Consider the following 12,068-nt stretch of genomic DNA (forward strand, 5'->3'; position numbering starts at 1 on the left):
AAATTTGTCTCAACATAAATTCTAGGGTACTTCCTGTTTATTTAAAATTTATCTCTTACCCCTACTAAATTGTTTTGATTGTATAAAGAATTCTGTTTAACGCATACGTTTTTTATAATTTGTCTATAAGTCATCCATCATTTTTTTAGGGGGTGGGGTGTTTGATGCAGAATTTTTGTCTTGAAAATTTTCAAGTGGGCATAATATAGACCTTTTTTACCTGAAGGTGCTGACCAACTTTGAAATCAATTTCATTCAATCAAAATCAGGGCCAGAAATATCTTCATTTAAAATTCACAGCCCCCCCCCTTCCCACCCCCGAAAATCGAATGGGCCGTGCCTGATACATAACAGTTATATCAGAATTAAAACAATACTATTAATATCCGGCTGTAATCTGAAATGCTGGAACCGGCGAAGGGAGACAACCACCATTCATATTATGTCCGTATAATTGTAAACGTACGTTAACGTACGTAAATTTCGTTTGAAACATAAAATTCTCTTTTAAGACTCATAAGTGTCGTTCAGATCAACATTGTTATAAAGCCAAACCAATACAGGGTCGAAGACCATTGAGGACCCGAAATTCCAAAAAGTTGTGCCCAATACGGCTAAGGTAATCAACTCCAGGGATAAGAAAATCCTTAGTTTTTCGAAACGCAAGACGCGTGACATTTGTTTTTATACGAAATAGTTGATTTCAACGGCCCATCTCGACTGAACGTAGATTTGTATGCATACATCCAATATAGAAGAGCAAAATCTCAAGATTTAGAAAGCGTGTTCTCAATAGGATTGCAGGGTACATTACCTATTTTGCAGATTAGCAAGAGTGTTTCAAGGTATATCAAAGATTGAGCAATACGACCTTCACAAACACACTATAGATGATTTCCTGTGTTCATATATTCATGTGAGTTGAAAGTCACATATTTAAGTCACTGGAATAAGGAACGGTATTGATATTACGATAAGTACGAAACACACGTTTTAGTTGATTTATGGATTCGAAAAGAGAATGATCGAGAAGGCCTAATTATGTTCAAACTGTCTTGTTTAATACTTTAGATGATATATTTACAGTTATAGCTTAAAATCAGTAACGTGTATTTGATTGTGAGAACAAGTAAATTAAGGAAAACTACATGGCCACTTGAAAGACTTCTGGCCTGGTGACCCTCGGCTACGAAACTTTCACCAGTAGTAAAGTTTGGTACAACCTACCATTTAACCCACTGATGATATAGGTATAAGGTAGTATGACCAACGTGTAGGATCTCTTGGTTTGGCCAGTCGGTAATAAGTAATTTCGACTTTTTGATATACCAGGGTAACCCTTCATTATATTTGTTGACCACGTCGTACGGGTTTATTGCATAATTATTAGAAGCCAATTTAGGGCAATACTACCTCGGAATGAAATGGATGGATAATGTTGAAATAATGACTCTGATTAATCTCCGTAATTTTGAAAAAAAATATATATCATTGAAATAGTAACCGTTTGTTTTATTTAATTTGTCTTTTCAACTAACAATATAATTAATCTTCTTCTACTATTCTGTTGATATGGAAGATATACAATCGTATGTATGGTATGCTTATAAACTTTCAGATTGGACTATATTTGTAGGCAACGAACATATTATGGAAAGCCCATATGACAAGGACTTTCCTACAGTGTTTAATTATCAAATAAATACTAGTACACGTATGTCAACTATTTAAGTCAAAGATTATGATAAGTCATAAGAACTGTATTTCTATGGATTGTTAAGATATATGTTCAATTTTGAAGAAGCATCTGTATCTGTTTAATTTCTTAAGTTACAAATATCGCAAAATTTCTATATTTAATTATGCGTATTTGTTGTTTCAATTTACATTGTTTCAGTCATCACAAGATTTTAATAAATCGTTTCTTCTTTTATGTAGATATAAAAAGATGTGGTGTGAGTGCCAATGGGACAACTCTCCATCCAAATAACAATTTATAAAAGTAAACCATTATAGGTCAATGCACGGCCTTCAACACGGAGCCTTGGATCACATCGAACAACAAGCTGTAAAGGGCCCCAAAATTACTAGTGTAAAACCATTCAAACGTGAAAAACAACGGTCTAATACTGTGTATTGAATTATTAACCATTTCATTTACTTTAAATTTTAATGTCGCCGTGGACCTTTCAGAAGACACCTTTTGATTTAAGATTTAATATTGCCACAGAGCAAACGTTATATTATTGTCACAATCTATTAATTACACACACTACTTCATCGAACGCGAACTACATGGCCACTTGAAAGACTTCTGGCCTGGTGACCCTCGGCTACGAAACTTTCACCAGTAGTAAAGTTTGGTACAACCTACCATTTAACCCACTGATGATATAGGTATAAGGTAGTATGACCAACGTGTAGGATCTCTTGGTTTGGCCAGTCGGTAATAAGTAATTTTGACTTTTTGATATACCAGGGTAACCCTTCATTATATTTGTTGACCACGTCGTACGGGTTTATTGCATAATTATTAGAAGCCAATTTAGGGCAATACTACCTCGGAATGAAATGGATGGATAATGTTGAAATAATGACTCTGATTAATCTCCGTAATTTTGAAAAAAAATATATATCATTGAAATAGTAACCGTTTGTTTTATTTAATTTGTCTTTTCAACTAACAATATAATTAATCTTCTTCTACTATTCTGTTGATATGGAAGATATACAATCGTATTTATGGTATGCTTATAAACTTTCAGATGGGACTATAGTTGTAGGCAACGAACATATTATGGAAAGCCCATATGACAAGGACTTTCCTACAGTGTTTAATTATCAAATAAATACTAGTACACGTATGTCAACTATTTAAGTCAAAGATTATGATAAGTCATAAGAACCGTATTTCTATGGATTGTTAGGATATATGTTCAATTTTGAAGAAGCATCTGTATCTGTTTAATTTCTTAAGTTACAAATATCGCAAAATTTCTATATTTAATTATGCGTATTTGTTGTTTCAATTTACATTGTTTCAGTCATCACAAGATTTTAATAAATCGTTTCTTCTTTTATGTAGATATAGAAAGATGTGGTGTGAGTACCAATGGGACAACTCTCCATCCAAATAACAATCTATAAAAGTAAACCATTATAGGTCAATGCACGGCCTTCAACACGGAGCCTTGGATCACATCGAACAACAAGCTGTAAAGGGCCCCAAAATTACTAGTGTAAAACCATTCAAACGTGAAAAACAACGGTATAATACGGTGTATTGAATTTTTAACCATTTCATTTACTTCAAATTTTAATGTCGCCGTGGACATTTCAGAAGACACCTTTTGATTTAAGATTTAATATTGCCACAGAGCAAATGTATATTATTGTCACAATCTATTAATTAGACACACTACTTCATCGAACGCGGTTTCGTCTTATGAATTTTGTGCACGGTTATCCTCGTGAATATAACGCCTGCCAGCTTCACACTGGAAGATTGTAGGTAGGGTTCGGCACCTTAAAGCTAGTTTAAGATTGGCACTTTCTTTATATACCTTTCCCAAGTCAGGAGCCTGTTATTCAGTGGCTGTCGTTTATTGCTGTATATCATTCATTTTGTTCCATTCATGTATTTGTACATAATACAGCCGTTAGTTTTCTCGTTTGTATAGTTTTACACGTATTGTTTCCGGGCCTTTCATAGACTATGACAATTGGTTTTGCTTATTGTTGAAGGCCGTATGATAACCTTTATCTGTTAATTTCGTAAACACCTATTACGCATTTATTTCAATTTACCTTGTGACATAAAGTTCTATATATAACTAACTATTGATAACTTATTCAAACAATGATATTGATAAATTGATAAAACAACCTATAATTAAATCAATAAACGATATGTTACAACTTACTTCATTCTGTATCAACACAAGTATGATGTGGAAGGTCTTTTCTTTGCTTTTGGGTCTCATACCAGCTCATGGCTTTCTCTTGGATAAGTCACCAATTGTAAGTGGTCAATCAGGAACATCAGATCAATATGCTACGGCGTCAGAAATTTTTGCCGAGACTAAGGCGAGACACCAGGGTGAACAGCAATTGCTTCAATACGTCGACAAGTCTCTTGCGATACTAACTTCTCAGCTAGAACAAAAGTTTGATTACCTCGAATTGAGTTTGATTAAGTGCGAAAATCAAAGCATTCCTAGCGACGTATATGAATCTCTAGAACAAAAATATGTGGATCTTGAACGAAAATATGAGGATTTAGAACGAAAATATAGTCAAATGAAGTCAAACAATAATGAGTTTAATGTAATGAAGAGCCAACTTGTGTCAGTACAGAACAAAACCAGTGAAATCAGCAAGGACGTTATTGTTTTGAGGCAACTTGGGAATATTAAACCGTTACAAGAAATTCAGACCTTGCAACTAGCCGTTCAGACGGTTTCTGCTAAAACACATGCTTTGTCTGTGAACGAGCACGCGCGAAATCAAGATTTTCTAGCGTTGTATAATTTGACATTAGATTCGAAACGAGCGTTCAGCGAAATAAACACGAACACAAGCAACCATCTAAAGAATTTTGAAACGAAAACTAGTATCCAATTATCTACTCTTGAGCTTCGTCAAAATACGACAGCAGCTGATATGAACAATAAGTTTCAAGCAGTCATGGCATTGAATACAAACACAAGTAACCAGGTTAAGGATTTAGAAGCCAATACTAACAGACAATTATTTAGAATTGAGCAGAGTCAAAATTCGACAGCAGCTGATATCATTAACAGAATGGAAGCAATGGAAACCAGTGATAATTTGACATTGACGATGGTACAGAAGCAGATAAACAACAATGATGAAAGAGGTAAGACCAACGAAATAAACACATTTTTTATAGATATCTTTTGATACATAAAAATAAATGCGAGAAAAGATGCAGTTACATGTATATCCATAATAGCGAGATAATGTCTGTAGACATATTTTGATTGCTTGACATGAATAATTCCAAAATATCTAGTTAAGTATTATGTCTAAATACATGATTGAGTGTTCAGAAATCGTGGATATAATGGTCGTTTCAGAATTTTATGGAAAGAAACACATTTTTATACAGAATTTGAGAACTACAAAATTTCATTTTAAAGAAATGAAAATCTCAATAACTTATTTAATAGTTACTACCATCTTTCTTTCGAAATGGATACATAAAAAATGAAAATGTTCCCTTTTATATCTTCTATTATGTAACAAAGATAAAATGCAACTACCAATATTTCCTTAGCTAATTTGATAAAAGTATGCCTTGATACATTTTTCAAAGTTATATTTTCTTTCCCCTGATATAACCTTCTCATAAAATTAGCGTTGTGAAAATCTTGAGTCTGAAACTTAGCTTTCAGATCAAATTTTATATTTGCTTTCAGATATGGGAATCTTGAATATGTTAGAATCGTTTTACGTGGAATTCACAACCAAAAGAGAGTGGTTTTTAGAAGAAAAAAAAGTCAGTTCTAATTGAATTAAATATGTTGATATGAATTCTGTATAACAAGAAACCAAATCACGGTAAACATAGTCTCGGACTATCTTTAAACCATGTATATTCATAGATCATGTAGATATTGCCAAACATATAAAAAAATGTCGGGACATAATTTGATTTTGTTTATTTTAACAACCAACGCAATTTCATTGTTTAATCACCATCGTATGTCTTTTGCATCGAACTATTCATTTAACTACACCTTTAACAATGTTTAAAAATTAAACATTTATATAATCCATAATTTGCAAAAGGTGTTTAAAAACAGTTCATATTTTTTTGATACTAATTGCATTCATTATCTAAATTATTTCAGTTGCAATGACTGCTCATCCATTGACACCAGGAACAGTAAATGGAACCATAATGAAGTTCGAAGATGTAAAGTATAGTGTTGGTATCACCAATCTGGAAGCCTACAAGAACACAGGACATTTTACTTGTGAACATGAAGGCCTGTACTTGATATCCGCTTATGTTATGTCGCATACCAGTAATGCAAAATATAGTATTAATCTAAATGGAAATCGTATTTCACAAACATGTATCAGCCAACATGTTAATACTTACATACATACAGGTGCAGTGACTATCACCCGAGAGTTAAATATAAATGATAAAGTCTGGTTGTCTCCTTCTGGGACTTGGTATCTTTATAGTGGGTTGTATTCAGCATTAACAATTATCAAAATTAAGTGAATACACATCAGGAGTCCTTGAAAACACTTAAGTTGATCATTTTTAGAAATAAAAATAATGACACTTCTTAAAGTAATAATGATTAAAAGCTAAAATGAATAATGAAATTTGTGATTATTTTTAACATATTATTCTTCTAAATGCTGGTATTTCATTGTTTTTTCTGTAACTTTACAGTAAAATATTAATACGATTCAATTATAAAAGGTTACATATATCTGTATTTCGTTTTTATGGTTAATACCTTTTATTTCATAAAACAGTGAACCACAGTTACTGTTTTTTTTACTCATTCGTATTTTGACTAGTACATAATGTTTATAGTTAATTTGTTGTTAAATCAAAAGGATTCAGCGGCAAACATGTCCGTAAACTGTTTTATTGTTATTCTGCAACCTTATAGTAAAATATTAATACGATTTGATTATTTTAAGTTACACATGTCTATATTCTATTGTTCATGGTTAATGCTTATTATTTAATAAAACAGTACACAAGTGTTACTGTTCATTGCACCCATTCGTATTTGGACTACTGCAACTTAATTTATTGAGTAATAAAAAAGGTTCAGCGGCAAAAATGTCCAATATTTTCAGGACATGACTTGAAAACAATGAAATAAGAAAACAATTAGGTCAAATAGGTCGACAGGGACGAAAGGATGAACATTTTATCTTCCAGAGGAAAATAGATAAGACATAGGTCAAATATTTAAGCGTAGAACAAGCAACATTGGAGTCAATTAAAGAGAGTTCTCTGACATGCAGAAAGCGTGACATTTCCTATCATGATTTTCTCGATAGAGGGTTGTTGCTCACAAGAAAGCTATTAAGAGGCAATGCCAGAGAAAACCAGGCAGAACTTAGAAATTTTGTTCAACAACCTTTTTGAGATAAATGTGTTTTTGTATTGTATGCACCTTGTTTTGTTGGGAAATGACACTTTTAAAAGTCATATTGGGTTATTATGTTTAAAAAAATTAATTTCATTTTACAGTAAATTTGAATGCGTCTATAGAGAAATACGGGTATTAATTTCTCAATAAAAACAGCCTACAATATAACAATTGATATATATTCAAAAGGATGACCATGAATACAACAGGAAATGATAATAATATCTCTGGTATCAGTTGATATGTAAATGTTTTAATTCAGTAAAATGTCTGGTAACAGCGGTTTTACTTTCAACTTTTTGGTGTTTAGACATACCAAAAGTGATACTCTTCAATTTAAAAACCGATAAAGGTTGTAATGTTGTGATGAAAAATTAACTTCTGTTGTATATATGTTTATACATAATTGAACATTTTGATGAGATTTAACAAAAGTATATATCTTTGGGGTGTTGGGAAACTAATTTCCCTCATCAGGAGATTGTTGCATGCATGTACGGGTGATGATCAATTCCTAGACACATTGTTAGAGGCAGTTAGTGAGTTACAAATTCTGTACAGGAATGAGGATTATTTGTAAATAAAGGCAACAGTAGTATACCGCTGTTCAAACTCATAAATCCATGGACAAAAAACAAAATTGGGGTAACAAACTAAAACTGAGGGAAACGCATAAATATAAGAGGAGAACAACGACACAACACTACAATGTAACACACACAGAAACGGACCAAGCATCAGACAAAATCCCACGAGAATAACAAATATAACATCAAAACCAAATACAAGAATTTGGGATAGACAAGTACCGTGACACGTCTTATCGCAATGTCAATTTACACTCAAAAATAAGAGAAAACAAACGACGCAACGTTAAATTGTAACACTAACAGAAACGAACTATAATATAACAATGTCCATATTCCTGACTTGGTACAGGACATTTTTAAAGGAAAAAATGGTGGGTTGAACCTGCTTTTGCGGCATGCCAAACCTCGCACTTTAATGGCAATGTTAAATATAACATTGAAATGACAGCATAATATTACAGGACTACAATACAAATAAATAGGAAAACGTATTAGACAAAGAAACACATGATTAATGAATAACAAAAAGCATCAGGTTTAAAATTAAATACGCCAAAAACGCGTCTCGTCCACACAAGACTCACCAGCGACGCCCAGATATAAAAGATCGAAATAATTGTAAGACTGAAATTATTTTATTGTTCGCTGGAAATGTGGAATATTAGGAATTTAAAGCCATCCGTGAGTAGTTTTTGATGATTCAGCTGGAAATCATACAGTTTGCTCCCATCTGAAAACAGTATATCATAGACACCAAGGAAAGATCTAAATGCCATAATTTCGGGCATCTTGAAAACTGGAAAGGAGGGTCACTTTGAAGCAGATGATAGTTATAGTGTATAAAAGAGTTCTTTGTCACAGTTATACCAGTTGGAACAGGTAATAGTTAACAAAAATTATTGGAGTTTGAAACTTAAAAATAAAAAAAAATCTAAAACTATCAGACTGAGAAATTACAAAAATAAGAAGATGTAGTATGATCATGATAATTGCAAATGAGAAAATCACATGTACAACTATCCACCATATACATAATAGACCATACATGTCTGTCACCTTATCGTGCTTATCATTAATATGTTCATGTACATAATGTATAGTACATGTACAAAAATGAATGTAAGCAACTACAAATGAATACATTTTGTATATACATTTTGTACATGTAGAATAGATACATGTATAAGAAGATGTGGTAAGAAAGTCAATGAGACAACTCTCCATCCAAGTCACAATTTATAAAAGTAAAGACAATCTTACAGTTATCAGGATAGTAATATATGTTTATGTCAAATATGTGTTGTACATTGCACATGTAAACAGTAAGCTTAATTTGTGAAAAAGCAGGAGTTATCATTGCTTTTTAATTTATGACATGTATGAGAGTCAAATTTAAATTTTCTGTAATTTTGATTGCGACATGAACATATACCTATATTCACAATTGACCTTTCTGCACTAAAGTGTTCATTTAATGTAGATAATTTTATATTTTAACCTGTCCATTCAACAAAAGAACTACATGTAATCATACAAAAAAGTCATGTTACTTTGAAAGGTTGAATAAGTTTTCTATGTTTTAATGTAGTAAGATGCTATTAAACAGATCATTTTATATTTTCCATGGGTTCTTAAGATAGGAGAATAACTAATTTGATTTTAAATACAATTTTCCAAATTCAATTCAAAGAATAATTGATCCCCTTATAATCTGTTATTTCATTTAAACAGATAAAAGATGCATCAGATGACAGACTTACATATACAAAAAAATGTAGAGGAGCCTATATTTAGAGAAATGGATCAACTTGATTTTGAAGTTAACATACTGCATCATGCATGATATGAAAATTCAAAAGTGAGTACCGGTATCTCTTAAAGTACATTTTTTTACACAAAATTGAAAATGGAAATGGGGAATGTTTATCTTTATTTAGATAAAGTACCATATAACATGTATAAGATAAAGTATGTGAAATCTTAAATCCAGTATACTAGACATTACATCAGTACATACATAATGCAAATCAGGATAAGAATGCATAACAATTGAACCTTTAAACATTATTAGATCTATAACTACATGTAGTTTAAAAAAAATAAAAAACAGATTACGCACACAAAAATATTAATGAGACCAGGTACTCCAGATATGCCAGATATGCCAGAAGGGTTTTAATCTCCCACTACAAATGTTTATGAAGTCCTCAGAGTCCTGAATGTGAAATCCTCTAAAAAATTATATTAAACTTCAAATATGTGTACTTGAATAATGTTATACTACACACATGATATACATGTATATCATATTCAAATTCATCTTATTTAATGAAAACATTTTCAAGCAAAAAACTGATGTATAAATGTATAGCTTGACTATTCCATTTATTTATTTCAGGTGACTGAGCTAAAAGAAAAACACACATAAAACTGTAACCAGTTTGGGAGACTCGAAGTGACCAACAGCACATTTCAATACCTTTTTAGTTTTTTTATGTTTATATTTGACTTATGGTGATATTTCGGCAGTTAATACAGTAACTGAGAGACCTCAATGTTGAAAATGTCAATTTTGATAGAGCACAATTTTAAAATTTCAATTTTATTGTTTATGGATCTATATCTTTTAAAAGCTTACTGGGTATTTGAAAGAATATTTCAAAGTTTTCTGAATCTATATAGATATTTATTATGTTTCATGTTTTTATAGACAAATATTCATATATGTTTTTTATTTTAAGCAAGGGTATTTATGAATTAAAGTTGACCTTGGAAAAATGATTTGAAATCCCCACCCCCTCAAAAAAACAATTAAATTAAATGGACAAGATCTATGGTCATGATGGTCATGCCAATTGGAAGTCCAGAGTATATTAGGTTAAGAAATGAGGAACTCATCAGTTTTTATAAGACCGCAAACAATTTTTGGGATCGTATAATGGTATGATTGCTTATCGTTGTTGTCTGAAGACACATTGGTTTCAGGACAATAACTTTAGTTTACATGAATGGATTTCTATGAAATCTAGTAAGAAGGTTCAATACCCCAAAAGGAAGGTTGGGATAAATTTGGGGATAATGGTCCATGGAACACAACACATTGTCTTGAGGTGCTTCACACATGTGCCAAATATCAAAAGATTTTGTCACAGGGCAAACAGATCATGCTCCAGACACAAAAGTGTAAACAAAAATCATCCTTTTACTTTGAGGTCAAAGGTCAAAGTAGAGCAAAAATTGTATTGTAGGTATCTATGGCATTGACTTATGATCTACGTGCCAATTCAATGAGAATTTTCTTGCATCTTCCAACTCAGTACTTTCATGGTGAAAATTTGTACAATAAAGACCAACAGGAAATGTATAGTATACATTTTATGGTTGCTATGGCAACCAAATGAACAAAGTGGCGACAAGACTACAATTTTTTTTCTTTATTTTTTTTCATCAAAAACTATCACTTAAACATGATAAATACAATAAAGATGCAAAAGTTTATGGAATTTTGCAACTTAATCCATGTAATACCATTTTGGTTGCCAAAGCATAATTTTCTCAATTTTACAATTTTCTTTATTTTTTGCATTTGTTTACTGAATTGTTTGAAAAAGAGTAAAAAAGATACAAAAAAATTATATTTTCATTATTTTTTAAACCAACATAGTACTAGACTTCCATATCAGTAGTTTAGTCATAAGTGTTGTTTTCCTCTGGTGATGGATAATTGAAAACAGTTAGAAACTGGCTTTTCTCAAATTTCACAATTTTCTCTATTTTTGCATTTTTTTACCTTATTTTTTTTTAAATAAAAAAAATACCTGTCCAAAAGTTTTATTTCCATTATGTTTTATACCAACATTTTCCTTATTTTACCTTTTTTTACCATATTTTTTGAAAAAAAAAAGATACCAAAATTTTTATTTTCATTAGTTTTCACACCAACATAGTACTAGACTTCCATATAGGTAGTTTAGACATAAGTGTTGTTTTTCTCTGATGATGGGTCATTAAAAACGGTTAGAAACTGGCTTTTTCCCCATACATTTCAATGAAAATTCGCAGTTTGAGCGATTATATTGAATTTCATTTAAAAAAATGTCAAATTCACCAAAAAAAAAAATTAAAAAATAATATATTCCCAGTCAGTATGTTATACTGAAAGGGTAAAATATATGTTTGACCAAATTAAATTTTTTTTAGTGGAACAGTCCTGCCTGGTGCTCTCTGACATTGCCTCTTAATATCTTAGTCCCAATTAAAAAGAAACAAATAGGAAAACAACAGTTACCATAAAAACAATAGAACAATGACGGGATATATAAGT

General features: G+C 31.4%; 1 protein-coding gene and 1 long non-coding RNA gene across 3 annotated transcripts; both read left to right on the forward strand.

Moving 5' to 3' along the window:
- Positions 1-3,911: 3,911 nt before the first annotated feature.
- On the forward strand, positions 3,912-6,762 carry LOC143074811 (uncharacterized). Of its 2 annotated transcripts, XM_076250070.1 has the most exons (3): positions 3,912-4,879; positions 5,442-5,521; positions 5,877-6,762. In XM_076250070.1, the coding sequence occupies exons 1-3, from the start codon at positions 3,946-3,948 to the stop codon at positions 5,883-5,885; spliced, it is 1,023 nt and encodes a 340-aa protein (XP_076106185.1). In that variant the 5' UTR covers positions 3,912-3,945; the 3' UTR covers positions 5,886-6,762. The 2 variants fall into 2 exon arrangements, 1 of the variants encoding a protein (XP_076106185.1); XR_012978102.1 differs by lacking the exon at positions 5,442-5,521.
- Positions 6,763-8,269: 1,507 nt separating this feature from the next.
- On the forward strand, positions 8,270-10,506 carry LOC143074813 (uncharacterized). The gene is made up of 3 exons (XR_012978103.1): positions 8,270-8,623; positions 9,476-9,602; positions 10,143-10,506. It is a non-coding gene; the product is annotated as an uncharacterized LOC143074813 (long non-coding RNA).
- Positions 10,507-12,068: the final 1,562 nt, after the last annotated feature.

Source organism: Mytilus galloprovincialis, chromosome 5, assembly GCF_965363235.1.
Source record: "Mytilus galloprovincialis chromosome 5, xbMytGall1.hap1.1, whole genome shotgun sequence".
Classification (NCBI taxonomy): domain Eukaryota; kingdom Metazoa; phylum Mollusca; class Bivalvia; order Mytilida; family Mytilidae; genus Mytilus; species Mytilus galloprovincialis.

What these genes read in the sequence shown, in the direction of transcription:
- LOC143074811 (XM_076250070.1), top strand. Translation starts at nt 3,946, where the DNA reads ATGATGTGGAAGGTCTTTTCTTTGCTTTTGGGTCTCATACCAGCTCAT. An exon ending in AAACAACAATGATGAAAGAG is followed by an intron (nt 4,880 to 5,441) that starts GTAAGACCAACG and finishes ATTTGCTTTCAG; the next exon opens with ATATGGGAATCTTGAATATG.